A 20,616-nucleotide genomic window follows, 5' to 3' on the forward strand; every position below is an offset into this window, starting at 1 on the left:
TTCCTTGAAGAAGATAGATCAAGACTGCATTTAAACAGTTGCATATGAACTCATAGTGGGGCACAAATCAAATTCAGGAGAACAGCTGGAAATACACATTTGTTTAAGAATATTCGTCCTCTTCTAGAAGCATTCTTCTCTAGTACCGCTGTGGAAGCAAAGGCCTTAATGGATTGGAAGACTTTGGAGTCTAATTTTGCAAAATTGACTTCTGCATACCCTCCAACAGCCCACTGATCAAAATTGGGTCTGACGCTCTGGCATGAGGTAGCTGATTGACACAAGAGCAAAAATCAAGTGTCTTTGGTTTGGCACTCAGATTGAGACAAGCCAGGGTCCAATCAGAAGCTGAGATGGCTTCTGTTATTCTGGGATGCCACGCTCAGGTTGGACTGGCTGAGGGGTATTCTTCTGTTCTGGAGCCTTCAGACATTTAAAAACAACCCCTAAAACAGCAATTTAACATGAATTTTACTATCTAACGAGACCATTGATCCATAAAATGAAAGCAATAAACAATGTACTGCAATCACACAATCAATCAATCAGTAGCTGAACTGGGTTCCACACAGTCACAAAAACAAAACAAAAGGAGCCACAAAAACAAAAACGCAAAATAAATAGCAAAAGCAGACAGACCTCAGTGTAACACTCAAAACGGAAGTGTGGCACTCAAAGTGGAAGCATAACACTCAAAATGGAGCACGTTCGGCTTCTGAAAAAAGTTACACTTACTTCCAGGTTTGCAGTATTTGGGTTCCAAGTTGTTTGAGTACCAAAGCATTTTGAGAACCAAGGTACCACTGTATAGCCTAGATCTTGCGATACTATGTTTCTACTGCTGGTACTTTTGTTGCTAGTGCTCTGTCCATGCTGTTGAGAAGAGTATGGTTGCCATGGGATGCTTCCGTAAGGATGGCAGAATGCCTGTGTGTGTGTGTGTGTGTGTGTGTGTACTGGGCATTTGCATGCAACGTGAGCCTTGGAACAGCTCAGGGTTGGGAGCGCTCTGATTATTGGAACACTTCTCTTTTAACAACATCGTTAACCAGTAGGCTAATTCCAAGCTGTGGATGAGTGGGTGGAAGAAGTCTTTGGTCGAATACATCTCTCTCAAAATCCACTTTGATCATAAATTAGTTATGAAGATCATTTCTCTTCCAGTAATGCCTTTTAAAGATCCTGTTCTGCTGCAGATATAATCAGTCTCCACGTAGAAAATTACCAGATGCCAGTTGCATCCCAGGCAATCAATGTATAAAGCGCCTCTCTCAGTAAAGCCTGCTGAGAATCAAGTGCATTTATTACACACTGGTGTCACGCCTGATGCAACTGTTTTACCATTTTAATCGGCCAGTGTGTCATTTTACACTGTAGCTATTGATGTGATGATTACCAAATGCGTGCTAGGAAGGCAAAATGAATTGTGTGCCGGTGTATGCACACACACACCACAAGCAGAGATGTGATGGCATTCTTGTTTAAGAAGGCTTTCCTTCAGGTGTGACTTCAAGGAGGTGCAGCTCAGTCATTTATGAAATATTAATTGTACATCTATGCATTTTAGAGTACAGTCGTAGCTTGGAAGTCAAACGGAATCCGTTCTGAAACCAAAGCACGGCTTCCGATTGGCTGCAGGAAGCTCCTGCAACCAATCAGAAGCCACAGAAGCCGTGTCGGACGTTCGGCTTCCAAAAATAGTTCGCAAACCGGAACACTCACTTCTGGGTTTGCGGCGTTCGGGAGCCGATTTCTTCGGGAGCCAAGGCGTTTGAGATCCAAGGTACGACTGCATGAAGAAATTGTTGTAATTGTTTTTAAAATGTGTATTTTTTATATTTATGACTGCTCTGATGGCCTCAGGCAGTGAAGTGGTTTATAAACATGTAAATAAATAATAATAATAACAATGTAGGTTTGTCTTTTTTTTGTGACACAGTCTTGAGATCAGTCTGCATTCCTCACACAAATGTCCATTCTCACGCAAATGCACACTATTCATTCACACACTGTGCAACTTCTGTACACATCACCACAAGCATTTATTATTTATACCCCACCCATCTTGGCTGGGTTTCCCCCAGCCACTCTGGGCAGCTCCCAACAGAATATTAAAAACACGATAAAACATCAAACATTAAAAACTTCCCTAAACAGGGCTGCCTCCAGATGTCTTCTAAAAGTCATAGTTGTTTATTTCCTTGGCATCTAATGGGAGGGCATTCCACAGGGCAGGCACTACTACCGAGAAGGCCCTCTGCCTGGTTCCCTATAGCTTCACTTCTCACAGTGAGGGAACTGCCAGAAGGGAAACGTCCATTCACTCACCACAAATATACAGTGGAACCTCGGGTTAAGTACTTAATTGGTTCCGGAGGTCCGTTCTTAACCTGAAACTATTCTTAACCTGAGGTACCACTTTAGCTAATGGGGCCTCTCGCTGCCGCCGTGCCGTCACTGCACGATTTCTGTTCTCATCCTGAAGCAAAGTTCTTAACCCGAGGTACTATTTCTGGGTTAGCGGAGTCTGTAACCTGAGGTAGCGTATGTAACCTGAGGTACCACTGTACTTCCATTCTCACCCACTCGCCCACTCAGGATAATGCTGCTTCCTTCCTTTTCCCCATCAATATTGTGTGGGTCTTCCTGCTCTGTGGTCACATGGGCTGATATTTTGTCATGAACTGGCAGGACAATGGGGAGGAGGAAGAGGACCCCGGCAAGGGGTGCAACTGGGACTGGGACACACTGGGCAAGCTGGGGATGGGGAAGGAGGGGTTGGTGTAGAAAATACTCATAGGGTGACAGAGGATGATGAGGGAATGGGGGTCACTGCAAAGGAACCAGAGCAGCAGGACCCATCACCAGAGCCAGAGGGGCCCCTGTCTCCATGACCATGGTGGATTCTGAGGAATAGGGAAAAGCTGGCAGGGTGCTCCTGAAGGCAGAGGCAGGCAAGGGCCCACAGCCCAGCACCATAGTTGGCCAGGTGGGGCTCGCTAGCTCTGAGAGAAAGTGTGTGATTCCTCAGCTTGTAGAAGGTGAGTTTCATCTGTGTGATGGCCTGGGATTCAGACTCAGAGGCTGAACCTGAGGAATCCCAGCCTGCACAGGAGTCCCCGCCTCCAGAACCAGCTGAGCCGGGGCTGGGGCCTGAGCCTGAAGGGTCCTCACCTGCGCTGGATCCTCAGGTGCAGGCACCAGCTGAGTCTGCTCTGGCTCCTGAGGTGATGGAAGACCCATTGCCTGCACTCTCAGCCCTGTCAGGGGAAGAGGAGGTTGCCTCTGGGTCCGATAACCCTCCAGCCTCTCCTGAGCTGCAGAGGCTCAGGGCAGAGAGGCGGAGGGAACTAAGTTCCTGCAGGAGGAGTGCTCGCCTCCAGCCCAGGAGAGGCGAGTCACCTGTGGATCGGGGCCGCCCTATGCCTCAGGGCAGATAAAAGTCAGTCAGCCCCAGTCCCAGGTTGCGGGAGCAACGTTGTTGCTCACCTGTTCCTGCCTGCACCCTGTCCTGCTCTTCTGCCAGAGTTCCTGACTCCTCCCGACTCCCCGCCTTGGACCCAGCTACAGCTTTGACAGACAGCCTCCACACTGCACCATTGACCTCGGACTGGACTCGGACCTCGCCTCTCGGTTAGCCCCCGGGATCAGCACAATCTGCCTCGTCAAGCCCAGATGCTGAAATCAGCATGCTAAAGACAAAAGGGAAGCAGAGCTGAGGTGCTGGATCTGCTCAACTGTCCATGCTGCAAGGCCTCCACTTGGATGCTCCAGAATCTCAATGGGACTGGGCTTTGGGCACATGGATTGACCCTGAACTGGGGACTTGACATACTGACTTGCTGCCAGGTAGGCCAGGTGTTCAGGAGAGATTTTAACTCATTCTCAATCTGCACTCACTGCTTCAGAACTTTTTTAGGGGTGCAAACTGGTGTAACTTGTGGTTTCTGGAAAGTTGTTTTTTATTGCTCTAAGCCAAAGTGCTACCTTCTCCCAAACTTCACCACCCTGTTCATGGGTTTCAAAGTAGGACATGGGGGGGGGAATGAATGATTGTTATTATTTAAGAGCCCAAAAATGAGGGCAGGAAGCATTGCCCTTGCTCCAATTTGGCTTTATGATGACATCAAGTGATAGCATCTGGAGCCAAAACAGAATGAGAACAAAACTTCAAGCCTTTAAACTGTAATACAGTCGTACCTTGGAAGTTGAACGGAATCCTTTCCGGAAGTGTGTCTGATTGCCAAAACGTTCAAAAACCAAATCATGGCTTCTGATTGGCTGCAGGAAGCTCCTGCAGCCAATCAGAAGCCACAGGAGCCCCGTCAGACATTTGGGTTCCAAAGAATGTTCGCAAACCGTAAGACTCACTTCCAGGTTTGCGGCATTCGGGAGCCTAAACGTTTGAGAACTAAGTTGTACGAAAACAAAGGTATGACTGTGTTGTGGGTGAAGCACATCACACCCAGTAGCAGCAGGGAGTATGATTGCTACTGCCAACAGGATAACAGAAAGGTAGAATACAAAACTGTGAAAGCTCCAACCCCACAAAGCCTTTCCTTCCAACAACGACCTGGGCTTGGGGTTTATTTTTATACCTTAACCTTGTGATACGTGCTCTCAAAGGCTGGTTTTCTTCCCTAGCAGAGGGTCCACTTCCCTAGCAGAGTGTCTACTTCCCTAGTAGAAACCTGGGGGTGGATGGAGGAGGAAGAATAGAGAGCAGAAGAGGGCCTCCTTCTCTTGTCCTTCTGTTCCCCTTCTGGAGGCATCTGAGTTTGGAAAGACGCAGTGTAAGGTAGTCTCTATGTGAGTATATTGTATTCAGTTATTGGGTATCAGAGTTTTTAGGGGCTAACTAGACTGGGATAGTTGGGATAGCAGGTTTGTTGGTTTTTGAATGTCTGATGCAGATTTTTTCAATTTCGTTGTTCTATATGGGACAATGACAATAAACATTATGGAAGCAACCCAAAGGGGAACCTCGAGATCAGAACCATTTCAGTTGCAAACCTGCTTAGTTTGTGGTTTCCACTAGCTGAGCAGGTTCCTAGCTGATATCGGTAGGCTCGCCATAGCTTTCTTTGTGAGAACAAAGAGTTAAAATTCTCACGGAGAGCCTTGAAGTTTCACTGGGCCTGGCCTCAGCATATCTCGGCACATAGATTAGCCAGGAGAATAGGAGGAAGTTGCACCCAGCTTTCCTGTTTCCCGGCTTGGTCTGGTGCAGAAGGTGGGGAGTTGGTGTTTGAAAGGAAAGACTCGGAAGGGAAAGTAAGAGGAACCCATCTAGCACCACACCATTGAGAAAAAAATGCATACTCTGAAGGAAATATCTGGGCATTCAGAAATGCACTTAATGAGGCTTGATGTGCTGCAAATTATGATCTCTTAAACCCAACCAAGCAAAATCTTCCATCGCTAGTAACTGTTGCAGACGACTTCTCCTCTTGAGTTATCCTATGCATCTATTGTAAATTTTATTTTACGTTTTGCATGACAGCCCCCACTCATTAACAACTTAGACATGGGTAGGCAAACTAAGGCCCGGGGGCCAGATCCGGCCCAATCGCCTTCTCAATCCGGCCCATGGACAGTCCAGGAATCAGCGTGTTTTTACATGAGTAGAATGTGTCCTTTTATTTAAAATGCATCTCTGGGTTATTTGTGGGGCCTGCCTAGTGTTTTTACATGAGTAGAATGTGTCCTTTTATTTAAAATGCATCTCTGGGTTATTTGTGGGGCCTGCCTGGTGTTTTCACATGAATAGAATGTGTGCTTTTATTTAAAATGCATCTCTGGGTTATTTGTGGGGCATAGGAATTTGTTCTCCCCCACAAAAAAAATATAGTCCGGCCCCACACAAGGTCTGAGGGACAGTGGATCAGCCCCTGCTGAAATACCGTATTTTTTGCACCATAACACTCACTTTTTTCCTCCTAGAAAGTAAGGGGAAATGTCTGTGCGTGTTACGGAGCGAATGCCTGCGGGTGGCGGGGGGGATCTGCTGCAGTCGTGAGCAGAGGATCCATGGTTTCCCTTCCTTCCCTCCTCCATGGTTACAAAGCATGGATCCACATGGATCCTCAGGATTTTTGCATTGGGCTACTCCAAACTCACTGTCAGATCACATGTCTGTGGCCACAGCATGAACCACAAAAATCATATATCCACTATTTCGTTTAGAATATTTTTTTCTTGTTTTCCTCCTCCAAAAACTACGTGCGTGTTATGGTCTGGTGCGTGTTATAGAGCGAAAAATATGGTAGTTTGCTGACCCCTGACTTAGGTCTTCACAAGTTGTGGCGGGGAATGCAAGTGTTGAAAGGGATGTTCAAATTCATTTGCTTGTAAAGATCTAACCAGCTCTCTTAGCCAGGGGCCTGCATGCATTGCCGGTGCCCGGGGCAAGGTAAGTGTTGCGCCCCCTGGGCAGCCATCAGTCCCTTCGCCCACCAGCATCTAACCAAGGGATTCTCTCCTTGCAAACTTGCCCCAACCTGGAAGCTGTCGTGGGACATTTTAGGACCAAATTTCCTCAGTGCCCTTGCTGTGACTTGTGTTTCTGACTTGGAAAAGTGAGTCCTCTTTTCCGATGGTTAAAAAGCGGGTAGAATAGCAGCTTACTGTTTGCCAAAAAGGAGAAAATGCACAAGCAAAGAAAGAGGTAAAAGAGTTGAAGAAAATCTATATATGCTACAGTATGTTTAGCAGCAACTTTTAAAAGTCCTTGGTGATCCATTTTTCTATAGCAAAATTATCTGCAATGGACCTCCAGTCCCAGATTGAACAATTAGTTCTGCCTACAGAAGCCAGTTTCAATAACTTTTTTAAAATAAAAAATAAAAATTCATGGCATGTAGGCTCTCACAACAAATCCCCATTAGCTAAATTCAAAAAGAAACATGAACAGGTTGCTTTTTAAACATTAATTTCAGGCAAATTCACTAAATTTGTAATGACAAATCAGGATGGAGAGGCTGGGAAGTGAGAAGTAATGAGACCAAGAACGTGTGGAAGTAGATGGGTTGCCACCTCACAAACATATTTGGATGAAGGATGGTATAGAAATTTAATTAATAGTAATAATAATAATAATATTAATATTAATATACAAATTTGCATGGAATTTGCATGTGCCCATTTGAATCTACAGATGCAAATATAGAAATAATTATTATATGAACCTGGAGAAGGTAATCTGGAGACAGAGACTTAACAAGCCTCGGCAGTAGTAGTAGTAAGGTAAAGGGACCCCTGATCATTAGGTCCAGTAGTGACCGACTCTTGGGTTGTGGCGCTCATCTCACTTTATTGGCCGAGGGAGCCGGCGTACAGCTTCCGGGTCATGTGGCCAGCATGGCTAAGCTGCTTCTGGTGAACCAGAGCAGTCTACTTGCACTTTGACGTGCTTTCAAACTGCTAGGTTGGCAGGAGCAGGGACCAAGGAACGGGAGCTCACCCCATCGTGGGGATTCAAACCACCGACCTTCTGATCGGCAAGCCTTAAGCTCTGTGGTTTACCCCACAGCACCACTTGTATCCATTAGTAATAGTAGTAGTAGTAGTAGTAGTAGTAGTAGTAGTAGTAGTAGTAGTAGTAATTTATTATTTATACCCCTCCCATCTGACTGGGTTTCCCCAGCCACTCTGGGCAGCTCCCAACAGAATATTAAAATCACAATCAAACATCAAACATTAAAAACTTCAGTTTTCTCCCATCCTTTGTCAGAGCAAGAGATTCACTTGGAGATATCTGGACTTGCCTCCTTTTCCATGGGATCTGCCATCAAGTCAAAATATCATAGTTTTATAAAACCTGATTTATTATACCTGGGCTCCACAGCTGCTGCCCCCTACTTTTGCATAATCAGCTACCTGCATGTTGCATGCACAAACCAGCTTGCTCCTCCAACAGTTTAAAAGCTATGGGGTGAAAGAATGAGCTAGGGTGGGTGATCCCACTGGGCAATTATAGGTGCACAGATGCCAACTCTATAGGGCACAATGTTGGGCACAACTCGGCGACTCGGACTGAGTAAGTTTGGTTAGGCACCAACACCCACAGAAGCCAAATTGGGCAGAGCCGAATGCTTAAATTACACTTCCACTGTGTTATGTTATTTAGGGTACAGGCAGTTTTAATTAATTTCTGCAGCAATTTAATACAAGGAGGCAGTGCAGCCTTCTGATCATGTAATTAATTTTATGTCAAATATGTCATATCATTCCAAATATATCATATAATCAAATTTCCCCAGTCTTGTTCTCTACCAATTTAAAAAGGCCTGTAATCTAATTAAGCCCTACAGTGCCTTCATTAATATATATATATTTAGGTACTAGATCCCTGTTACACATTTTAAGGCTTATGAAAACAAAAGGCAGTGTTAACTGCATCCTTAGTCGCATGTTTACATCCAAGTCTAATGTTAGAGGCTGAAAAGACCTCAGATTTTGTAAATGATCTGCATGCTAGGAAGCCGCTAGCCATCCAGAAAATTAGTGACTCCAGACAATTCGTTGTAGGCCTGAAAGACACAAAGAGTCGGCTTTTCTTTGAATAGCAATGGGATCTTTATTATAAAATGCTACTGGCATGACCAAAACACTGCAGTAATACTTAAGATAATAAGCATGGAAAGTTCAAATGCTAAAATGTCAGTGTGGCACTAATAAACTCCTGCAAAAGGCCAACGTGACTGAAATTTGAGGAGATGGGAAAGAAAACATTCAGATGTTGATAAAAATTAGACTATGGGGAGCAGAGGTGAAAAATTTATCCCATTTTATTTTTATTATTAATTATTATTATTATTTTATTTTACAATTTATACTCCATCCGTCTGACTGGGTTGTCCCAACCATTCTGGGCAGCTTCCAACACATACAGAGTTTAAGAAATGCTTTTTATACATGTCTGCCCTGTGATGTTTTAAAATGATATATCTAATATAATTCTAATAACGTTAACGTTGACTAGGTCAGTGGAGATCCAGCCAGGACACACTGAAATTAGGCCAAGTTAGGTCCATTAACTTCAATGGGCCAGGTTCAACTAGCCAGGTGTGCTAGGGAAAGCTGCACAAGTGCTCCCACTAGCACAAGGGGGCTTCCTCTTTGTCTCTCCCCCCCCCCAAAAAAGAGAGGGTCAGTGTAGTAGTTAGCGTCAGACTGGGATCTGGGAGACCAGAGTTCAAATCTCGACCTGGCATGTCGGAGGAGCGAAAGTGGCATCGTTCCATCTGCCAAGACCAAATCTTTGCACTGATGGAATGACCAGAGGAGCATGGCGATGAATTCCTCCCAGTAGGTCTGCTCTGAGCAATTGTTGCATGCCACCCTAGGTCTCCAATGCTCTGAATTAAATTCTCCTTCCCTTCCCACCCCTACCAGGGCCCCAGTTTTGCTCCAGCCTCCCTGCAGATACCACTATGTACACCAGGGGGCGACAAGGTTTACCTCGCCTGGGCCAGTTCACTCCAGTGGAGATCCCTTCGTGGGCTGGATTGTGCGTGTGTCCACGATTTTTGGCGTCTGTGCATGCACAGACGTGATTTTCGGCAGCGTGGAAGTGAGTCCCCACGCTGTACTGTGCCAGTTTAGCGCAGCACGTGGGGACTCACCAAGCAGGCAGCTTGGTTCGGGGGCAGCTGGTGGCTGTTTAAACAACTCCCATGGGCTGCTTGTGGCCCATGGGCCTTAGGTTGCCGACATACATTAATTGCATTCACACATTAATGTCGTTTCAGCAGAGCTTTCCTGTGGATTGTACTTTGAGGCCTTACATTTCCTCTCCTTGCCTCGCCGTAGCAAGGATCCCCATTTAATGCAGCATCAAAGGAACTTTTAAGAAACAAGAACCAACAACAAAATCGGAGAGGCACAAAGGAAAGACAGCACAGAGATGCAGTTTCATTGGGCGACTGTCTGTAGCCAGAATGCATCTGCGAGCGCTTTCCCAGAGAACACCAAATTGACAGGGATAAAATAGATCCACATAAGGCACTTGCTGAAAGCCCACCTCATAAATATTGGATTTTTTCCCCCTGTACCTCTAGCTTTTTAAAATTTCTTTATGCAGTAAAGACAAGTGGGCTATCTGTACTGTATCCCGCCTTCGAGAAATAGATTGAATCAAATTCCCTTCAAATGCCTGCATATTATATTCAAACAGGATTGTTCAGGGGTGAGGCAGGACTTGGGATGACTGGACCAATTACTTGAAATGCAGATTTCAAAGATGGGCTCAGAGATTCCATTTGCTTTGATCCTACATTGCGGGCACCAGTGGCTTTGCAAAGCAAAGCCTCTCTTCTCCTGAGCAGTAGCAAATAAGCCATCGACGTGGCACAGAATGAAAAGATCCGATCATAGCAACTGTATTTCTTCCTGTTACCAGTTCTGATTGCCGTATGTACTTGTGGGGATAGAGATATACTCTGGGTCTCCCTCCTATTATTGCAAATAGCTCATTTATATTGCTCTATTTGGGGAAATGCTGCCATTTGATTTGTTTTTTTCCAGTGATGCTGCCTTAGCCTGGACATAAATGTTAACAGGGACAGTTTAAAAAGAAGTCATATTTAGAGACTCGGCCACCCAGTTACTTAAAGAGTTGAAGACTGTGAATATCCCTAGTTTTGAGTAAACATGCTTGGTTTTTGAATGATAGGGATTTTGTTAAGTAAAGTGGTACCTCGGGTTAAGAACTTACTGGTAATTCATTCTGGAGGTCCGTTCTTAACCTGAAACTGTTCTTAACCTGAGGTACCACTTTAGTTAATGGAGCCTACACTGCTGCCGCACCGCCACCACACGATTTCTGTTCTCATCCTGAAGCAGTTCTTAACCCGAAATACTATTTCTGGGTTAGCGGAGTCTGTAACCTGAAGCGTCTGTAACCCGAGGTACCACTGTAATATCAATGAAGAGGGAGGAGGGGAAAAACACTGAGGGAATATGCAGCTGTCCCATACAGGGATCAAACCTACAGCCTTGCCTTATCAGCACCACGCTCTAGCCTACTGAGCTAGCCAAGAGAACTTGCATGGGCCCAGGGGCATAGATAGTTGCTCCAGCACCTGGAGAGGCGGTGGCGGGGTGATCTGCGCATGGGGGCACCGTGGCAAGCTGCCCACGGAGTCCGCCTGGCAGACGCAAGCCCCAGGCTGCTGTTTCCGGCAGCATGGGGCCCAAGCCACCACGTCACTCCCAGGAGAGACGCATGCTGTAGGCCAGCCCGCGCAGTAAGTGTGACCCCCTCACAGTGTGCCATTTTGTCATCTCCTCAGGAATGACACCCAGAGAGGATCACACACCCCCTTCCTACTCCCCCGCATGGGCCTAAAAGAATTGCTCCATTCAAGGGGCTGACTTGATCCATGCAGTGAAATTATAGGCAATCATGGAAAATCCTGAGAAGGGAAGTTTGTTGAAGGGTACTGGGAACTGTAGCTCTGTAGAGAGCCAGTGTGGTGTAGTGGTTAAGAGCGGTAGTCACGTAATCTGGGGAACCGGGTTCGTGTCTCTGCTCCTCCACATGCAGCTGCTGGGTGACCTTGGGCTAGTCACACTTCTTTGAAGTCTCTCAGCCCCACTCACCTCACAGAGTGTTTGTTGTGGGGGAGGAAGGGAAAGGAGAATGTTAGCCGCTTTGAGACTCCTTAAAGGGAGTGAAAGGCGGGATATCAAATCCAAACACTTCTTCTTCTCTATGAGGTCAGCACCCTTAACAGCACCTTTGTGATCTCTTTCAGCTTCTGCCTTCTGGAAGAAGGTACAGGGTTATAAAGACTTATAAAGACTAGGACTAGCCGCCTGAGAAACAGTTTCTATCCAAATGCGATTTTGGTTTTAAATGCAGTGTAAGGAGTCTCTATGGGAGTATATTGTATTCAATTATGGGGTATCAGAGTTTTTAGGGGACTAACCAGGTTGGGATAGCTGGGATAGCAGGCTTGTTGGTTTTTGAATGTCTTATTTTTTCAATTTCGTTGTTCTGTATGGGGCAATGACAATAAAGAGTATTGTATCGTATCATATCGTAACAAGCTATAATTCCCAGATCCTCCATGACTGTTAAAGTGGTAGTAAGGTAAAGGTAAAGGGACCCCTGACCATTAGGTCCAGTCATGGCTGACTCTGGGGTTGTGGTGCTCATCTCGCTTTATTGGCCAAGGCTGCCGGCGTACAGCTTCTGGGTCATGTGGCCAGCATGACCAAGCTGCTTCTGCTGAACCAGAGCAGTGCACGGAAATGCCATTAACCTTCCCGCCAGAGTGGTACCTATTTATCTACTTGCATTTTGACGTGCTTTCGAACTGCTAGGTTGGCAGGAGCAGGGACTGAGCAATGGGAGCTCACCCCGTCACGGTGATTCGAACTGCCAACCTTCTGAACGGCAAATTCTAGGCTCTGTGGTTTAACCCACAGCGTTAAAGTGGTACGATGCTTTAAATGTATGGTGGATGTGGCCTGTGGCTTCTCAGGAACATAGTCCTAGTTACAACTATATGGTGGTATAGTACCCGGGAAACAACTAAGGCCAACTCTAGGGACCTTCCCAGTCATTAAATAACGATGACCACAGTTTTTCGGAGAGCTGTGTGTAAATGGCCCCTTGATACTGTCCACCTCACTTGTTCACTAAATTTCAGTCTTCAAGTTTCTAGGTCTCAATCATACGCACATTTGGGATACAAGCCCTGTTGAATTCAGTGAGACTTAGTTCCGCATAAGCTTGTTCAAGACTGAGAAGCAAATGATTTCGGTGACCCAGGAGGATGTGACTTTTGCCAGTAAACTTGATGGCACAAACTCGGGTCATTTTTGATCAGCTTATAAAGAGGACCATGGTGACAGCAATCATCTCTTTCCTTTGTGATTTCTAATGGTTAATACCCAAAGGCAGGAGTGCTGATCCAGCAGGATTCAATCAGTTTTTATGGTGTTTTTTGTGATTTTACAGTTGCTTTGGAGCCATTAGCTGCCTTGAGTTTCCACTGGGAAAGAAAGGCTAGCTATAAATGGGATGAAATAATTAAATGAACTAGCTGTCTTTGCCAGGCTCTACACATCAGTCGGTTGGATTCCATTGCTATGGAAGAACTGGTAGAAATACCTTTGATGATGTTCTCAGTATGCGCCTCTTGTATACATTCAGGCTTTGTGTAGAAACATTAGGCTGTATTTCTTGCATTTTGCAGACTTTTTGCCCCCCTTTGATATAATCTTTCCTCTATTCCCATTTGTGGGTGTGTAATAATGCTTCATGCATCTGATGAAGTAAGTTCTAGTCTAGTAACGCATTTGCTTCAATAAAAGGCCACCCTGAACTCGTATACTGAGAAATAAGTCTCACTAACCACAGTATGATTTACTTCTGCAAACATCTGCCTTGCTAGCTTTGTTGGTAGAACATGAGCCTCTTAATCTTAGGGGTGTGGGCTACAGCCCCATACAGTGGTACCTCAGGTTACATACGCTTCAGGTTACAAACTCCGCTAATCCAGAAATATTACCTCGGGTTAAGAACTTTGCTTCAGGATGAGAACAGAAATCGTGCTCTGGTCACGTGGCGGCAGCAGGAGGCCCCATTAGCTAAAGTGGTGCTTCAGGTTAAGAACAGTTTCAGGTTAAAAACAGACCTCCGGAATGAATTAAGTACTTAACCCGAGGTACCACTGTATTGGGCAAAAGATTCCTATGTTGCAGGGGGTTGGACTAGAATCAGCCTTTCTCAACATGTGGGTCCCCAGATGTTGTGGAACTACAACTCCCATCCCCCCTAGCTAGCAAGGCCAGAGCTCAGGGATGATGGGAGTTGTAGTCCAACAACATCTGGGGACCCACAGGTTGAGAACCGCTGGACTAGATTATCCTCGTGGTCCCTTCCAACTCTTCAATTCTATGATTCTATATGAATGGAATCAGTGTGCATATGTGAAACCTGAGAAGCAACCCTGGAAAGACCCCAACACTGGCAGGAGGAGTGGGGGCCAAGGCCCTCCAAGCAGGCCCAGCTTGCCCATGAGGTGGAGTGAGGCAGCCACCTTGGACATCAGAATGTCAAGAGATGGCCAACCTCCTTCCTTGGAGGTTTTTAAGCAGAGGTTGGGTGGCCATCTGCCATGGATACTTTAGCTGAGATTCATGGAGTGCAGAGGGTTGGAGAAGACCCGCGAAGTCTGGGGATGGTGGTCTTAAAATTGTGTTTCCACACATTGAACTTTTAGAGCCCTGTATGCCACTCCCCTTTATTTGACTATAATTGCACGAGCCTTTAAAAGTGGTAAAGGGACCCCTGACCATTAGGTCCAGTTGTGGCCAACTCAGGGGTTGCGGCGCTCATCTAGTTTTACTGGCTGAGGGAGCTGGCGTACAGCTTCCGGGCCATGTGGCCAGCATGACTAAGCCGCTTCTTGCGAACCAGAGCAGCACACGGAAACGCTGCTTACCTTCCCGCCGGAGCGGTACCTATTTATCTACTTGCACTTTGTGTTTTTGAACTGCTAGGTTGGCAGGAGCAGGGACCGAGCAACGGGAACTCAGCCTGTCACAGGGATTCGAACTGCTGATCTTCTGATCGGAAAGCCCTAGGCTCTGTGGTTTAACCCACAGGACCTTTTAGTGCCCCACAACAAGGTGCTGCCCAGGGCATGGGCGTAGCCAGGATTTTTGTTGGGGGGGGAGATCCTCAGATTTGTATTAATTTTTATTGATTGGGGGGTAGTTGCCCCCCCAGCTACGCCCATGGCCCAGGGGCAAAGTCCAGCATGAGCTCCCACATAGTACTAGGGTTGTCAGAGCTGCTTCCACTACGCTCTGTTTATTATGCTACCTATAGGCATGGGCCTGGGACGCGGGTGGCGCTGTGGGTAAAAGCCTCAGCGCCTAGGGCTTGCCGATCGAAAGGTCGGCGGTTCGAATCCCCGCGGCGGGGTGCGCTCCCATTGCTCGATCACAGCGCCTGCCAACCTAGCAGTTCGAAAGCACCCCCGGGGGCAAGTAGATAAATAGGGACCGCTTACTAGCAGGAAGGTAAATGGTGTTTCCGTGTGCGGCTCTGGCTCGCCAGAGCAGCGATGTCACGCTGGCCACGTGACCCAGAAGTGTCTCCGGACAGTGCTGGCCCCCGGCCTCTTGAGTGAGATGGGCACACAACCCTAGAGTCTGTCAAGACTGGCCCGTACGGGCAGGGGTACCTTTACCTTTACCTAGGCATGGGCCTGGCCAGGATTTATGTTGGGGGGGGCAGGACACCCACTTGTTATCATCCTCTAACTTTGTCTTGCAGATTCGGAATGAAATATCTCAACAACAGTAGTTTTAAATTACCGTATTTTTTGCTCTATAAGACTCTCTTTTTCCCTCCTAAAAAGTAAGGGGAAATGTGTGTGCGTCTTATGGAGCGAATGCAGGCTGCGCAGTGATCCCTCTTGCTCTTCTGGCTTCTGAGATTCAGAATATTTTTTTCCCTTGTTTTCTTCCTCCCAAAACTACGTGCATCTTGTGGTCTGGTGCGTCTTATAGAGTGAAAAATACGGTACTTTCTTTTGACCCCAAGTGCTCAGAAAAATCTGTCGGAATCTTTCTACAACTTCTACTTTTAGTTAAGCATCTTTATTTATTTACTTACTTGATTTAGGGGAACAATTGCCCCCCTGTCTACACCCATGCCTGGAGCTGGTGGCATTTATTAGGGGAGCAGAGCACTGCCATCGCTGAAGACAGGCACTGAATCTTGGGAAATCTAACATGGTGACCGCTTGCTGTGGAAGTGGCTTGGCTCTCATAATACGTAAATACCACCGGCCTAGAGCCCTTTGCTGCCCCCCCCCATTTGCTGGGCATTGCCATTCAAATAGTGTCCTTGCACTGCATCATCATGTGGGGGGCAGGGCTTGGTCCCCCTCCCCAATATTTTATTCAAGTTGGCACCCTTGCATAGGCATAGCCAGGATTTATTTTAGGGGAGCAGGCTTTTTGTTACGGGGTGGCAGAACAGAGTTACCTGCGATGCAATTGGTCCGTTAGTTAAGTATGTTTATTTATTTATTTGATTTAGGGGGGCAGCTGTCCCCTGGCTATGCCCATGCACCCTTGCCTACCAGAACCCCTAGACTCCCCAATTTCCCTGAGAAAGGAGAGAGCATTCTGTGGCTTATGGTTCTCATGTAGTTTTGCAGTGGGAAATATTATCCAAAGTTGACGGAGCCCGCAAGTGCATTTAAAGTGGAGGGAAGGAGATCTCTATCATGCAGGCGCAGACTCCCCCCCCCCCCCCGGTGTAAACATGGGCGCTACCAGGATTTATGTTCCGGGAGGGGGCAGGCAAACCTCAGTTAAGTCTTTTTATTGATTTACTCGCTGGGGAGGCGGGCAGGATGCAGCTGCAGTACAGTACAGTACAGTGGTACCTCAGGTTACATACGCTTCAGGTTACAGACTCCGCTAACCCAGAAATAGTGCTTCAGGTTAAGAACTTTGCTTCAGGATGAGAACAGATATCGTGTTCTGGCGGCGCGGCGGCAGCAGGAGGCCCCATTAGCTAAAGTGGTGCTTCAAGTTAAGAACAGTTTCAGGTTCAGAACGGTCCTCCGGAAGGAATTAAGTACTTAACCCGAGGTACCACTGTATAAAGCTGCTGGGTTAAAAAGGCAGCAAGGCTGGGCAACTGCAGGGCCCGGGAGCACCGAAAGCTCGTGGCTGATCCTGCTCACTGAGAAAGAGAAAGGGTCTTTGGCTCGGCTCGCTCATCTGGCCTGGCGCGGCGTTCCTTTCGCCTTCTGTTCCACGTGTTGCTTGTTGTGGGCGCTACAGGTTTCCCACCTGTGCGTCTCTGCTGTCGGCGAGGCGGAGCCGCGGTCGGAGAAGTGACAGGCCAGCGCGGGCTCTGATAGGATCCCCGGTGGAAAACAGCGCCCAAGCTCGACCCCTTTCCCCCCAAACTCCGCCTCTCCTCCTCTCTCTTTCTCTTCCTCACGGCTGCCGCCGGCGGCTCGCTGGTAGGAAATAGTCGGGCGTGGAAGCTCGACGTGTCCGGAAAGGTGCGCGCTGGTCGGGCAGCTACAGGCGCCTTTGCGCGCGGCGCTCCTTCTCGCCTCCAAACGGCCGCGGGGAGCGAGAGGGCACCATTATGCTGGACCCGTCGTCTAGCGAAGAGGAGTCGGACGAGGTGCTGGACGAAGACCGGCGGGAGGTGCTGGTGGTGGCGGCGGCGGCGGCCAGCTCCCCGCGCACCCTCCCTGCCGCACACCGAGAGCCCGGGCGCCCGGGGAACCGCGGCGTTGGAGACGGCGGCAGTGGTGGCGCGTCTGGGCGCCCGGCGAGCCCCAGCCCTTCGGTGCGCAGCGAAGGCAGGGAAGAGCAAGAGCGGCTACAGAAGGAGGAGAGCGAGAAGCGGCTCCGGCTGCAGCTGTACGCCTTCATCGTGCGCTGCATCGCCTACCCGTTCAACGCCAAGCAGCCCACCGACATGGCCCGGCGGCAGCAGAAGGTGAGGCGCGCCGGGAGCGCAGCGCCAGCCGGACTCGGCCGCAGGACGCGCCGATGCTTCGCATTCCGCCCCTTCTGGTTTGGCTAGGGGGGGAAAGGTCCGGCGGGCGGGAGCACTTTCCCTTTCTAGCCACTTTCTCCTCCCACTTTCAGCCTCCCGAGCAGGAAACTGCAGGCATCGCATGCAACTGGTAGCGCGAGCCTCTGCTTGCAAATCGCCTGCATTGCAATGCGTGCCCGGAAGATCTCCGCGCACCGAAGCGGTTCCCAATAACTTGTGGGTTCTGGGAGCCAGGATTTCTGTCACGGGGGGCAAGTAGTCAGGATTTATGTGGGGGGGGGAGCAAGACACCCACCTGTCACTATCCTCTGTCTAGCAGACTCCCAATGAAATGTCTCACCAACAGTTGTTTTAAATTACTTTCTTTTGTCCTCAAGTGCTCAGAAAAATCTGTCAAAAATTGCCTGCAATTTCTACTTTTAATTATTTTTATTTATTTATTTACTTGATTAGAGGGGCAGCTGCCCCCTCTCCCCCTTGCCCTCGTCCGTGTCTGGGGGTCGTTGAGGGGGAGAAGAGATTCACAGTGGGTCGCAGGATCTTCTCGGTTCTTCCACCTGGCCTTTCAGTAGATCGAGCTCCCCCCTCCTTTTCTTTCTGGCTGCAGTATGTTTTGTGTCAGTGGGTCACACGGCGCAGAGACCGGGAAGTAAACTCTTCCCCTGTGTGCTGAGAAATGCCTGTGAGCGCAACGGCTGCCTCTTGGATGGCGTTGCCGCTCTTCCTTTGCTGCAACAGGTTGAGCCGCTCTTTCCTAGTTAGCAGGAGCCGGGAAGGGGGGTTGGGAAGCAGCTCTTGGAGCGCACGCAGCTCCCGGGCAGGCGCGCAGACGGCTGGGTTGGTGGGGTCAAGTCTCGGCGGTCGTGTAGCGCGGATTCCTCAAGAAACGTCAACTCTGCTGCTCGCTGTGGAGCCGGAAAGCCGGAAGGAAACGCTCCCTGCAGCGTAATCCTCGTGCAATTAAATGCGGGATATAGAAACATCGGAATCTGCTTTATAGCCGATTGGTATTGGCATACCGTTGGTATTGTTGACACAGGCAGTCAGCGGCTCTCAAGCCTTTCCTGGTTACGCCATGCCAGGGAAGGAAGCGAGGACCTTCTGTTCTGCCTGCAAAGCGTGTGCTTTGAGCTATTGTCCCCCATCCTGCTGTGTTTAGTGGGGCACAGTTCCTAATAAGTATTTTTTGGACTGCAGTCTTTACATTTGCAGTCCTGTACCCACTTACGTGGGAGGAAGTCCCAGAGAATTGAATGGGGCTGACATCCTAAGACATGTATAGGATTGCAGTTAGAGGTTAGGTTAGCACAGAACAAAATTTGGAGATATTACACTGGAAGGGCTGAACATTGGGGGACCGGGTGGATTCGTGCTGCTTGAATTCTGTAGGGCTTACTCTGGAGCAAGATGTTTATTCAGTGGTAGCCTAAGGGGTTTATGTGCCTTTGTTTATTATAACAGCCTCACCAAGTTGCAACAACTCCAGTCAGCTGATACTTTGTTATAATATGGGCACAGCATTATCTCCAGTTGCCGAGACCGGCATTGTTTTCCTTCTACTTAAGCATCTCTCTCTGTGCCTCTTGAAGGTGATACATGGTTTCCTTTGGAAAGCAGGTGATTGAAAGCCAGATGCTTAGGGGAAATAATAGAGTCGAAATTGCTTCAGGCAACAAGACATCCATTTTGCTTGGGTCCCCTGTGCAACTGTGTGTTAAGAGACCGTCGCCCAATGAAATGAAGCTATTGACACTCCAATAAAACAGAACAGAATTGTATCTGACTAGCCAAGCATTATTTAGGGATGAGCTTCTTCAAATGTAGCATCCTTTAGTTGCAGAAGGGAGTGGGGCTGACTTCCTTGAAAGGTCTTTTATTTTATGATGTCCCTGAACATAATAAAGTATGGGGGTTAAAAACAACAACTTTTGAATGGTGAGTTGCGTGAGTACAGGGCTTCCCATCCCTAAAATAGGTTCATCTTTCTCCTCATCCTCCTCTTCAGCTCCATTTCCTTGAGTTAAATTGGACCCCAGTTCTTTTTTAGGGCCAGATCTCTGTGTGAGATTAGCCTTCTAGTGAATGCTTTTTGACAACAGATTTGAGGAGTTGAGGAAAATTTCATGTCCAGTCTGAACACCTTCTCTGAAAAGTTCTGTGAGCAGGTTGCTGTGTTCCAACGAGAGACCACATATTTTGCATACAGAATGAGTTCTCGGGTTCAAACCATGGCCTCTCCGGATAAGGCTGCAAAAGACTCTTATTTGCATCCCCAGAGAGCTGCTTTCAGTCAGTGTAATCAGCGTAGAGTGAGGTGTGTGTGTTTGTTCAGTGGGCAAAATGCTGTGTCGGATGGACCAATAGTCTCTCTCTGTAGAAAACAACTTTCTCTTCTAGATTCCTACCAGCTCCTGGAGGTATCAGGAGAAGTTCAGAAGTATTTTCAGTCCTGGCATAGCATTTTCCACATGAATTCCTCCATCATAGTCTAAAATGGTGCCCATGAAGAGAAAACCTTGGTTTGGAGGGAGCCGCTTAATGGTATTTTTCTCTATAACACCTACTAGATTGTCATTCGAGGCTTTATTATTTGGGGTAATGTGGTGTTATTCTCTTGAAAGTCTGGTGTGCTGCTACCAAGAGTTATGAAAGTACCTTATTGTGACTCTTGTGATTACTGTACCAACTTATTGAAGGTTATTCACCAAAGCCAGACTAAACGTCTTTCCTTCTGCAGTGTTGGATGGCAGGTTGAGAGTAGTTCCCTACCAGGACAGACTTTGCTTGTGTGCTCAAGACATTGATTCCATAAAACATATTTTGTTGCACTGTGCAAAGTATGAGCAAGCCAGGGCTGAACTGATATTACCCTTGCTGGTACCTTTCCCAGGAAAATCAGAGGCTCACTATGTCAGGTTCCTATTGGAAGACCGGACAAATGCTAGAACATTAGCAGTGGCAAAGTTTTTATTGGTGGTTGCAAGAACCAAAATGATCCCTATATTCTGAACAAAATGCTTCTTTAACCTGGAGGTAGGCTGTCTGAATTGTTACAG

The 20,616-nt window shown here is 47.6% G+C and overlaps 1 protein-coding gene across 11 annotated transcripts in view; it reads left to right on the forward strand.

The window, feature by feature from the left end:
- The first annotated feature begins 16,981 nt into the window (after positions 1–16,981).
- Positions 16,982–20,616, forward strand: part of CADPS2 (calcium dependent secretion activator 2) — a 360,741-nt gene continuing 357,106 nt past the window's right edge. For 10 of the 11 annotated variants that reach the window (XM_053405611.1, XM_053405613.1, XM_053405612.1 and 7 more), the window contains exon 1: positions 16,982–17,500. In XM_053405611.1, coding sequence (XP_053261586.1) covers positions 17,141–17,500 — 360 coding nt within the window. In that variant the 5' untranslated portion in view covers positions 16,982–17,140. The remainder of the gene's footprint in view (positions 17,501–20,616) is intronic. The other variant, XM_053405621.1, reaches the window with a different exon arrangement.

The sequence above is a fragment of the Podarcis raffonei genome, chromosome 10 (assembly GCF_027172205.1).
Source record: "Podarcis raffonei isolate rPodRaf1 chromosome 10, rPodRaf1.pri, whole genome shotgun sequence".
In the NCBI taxonomy this organism is placed as follows: domain Eukaryota; kingdom Metazoa; phylum Chordata; class Lepidosauria; order Squamata; family Lacertidae; genus Podarcis; species Podarcis raffonei.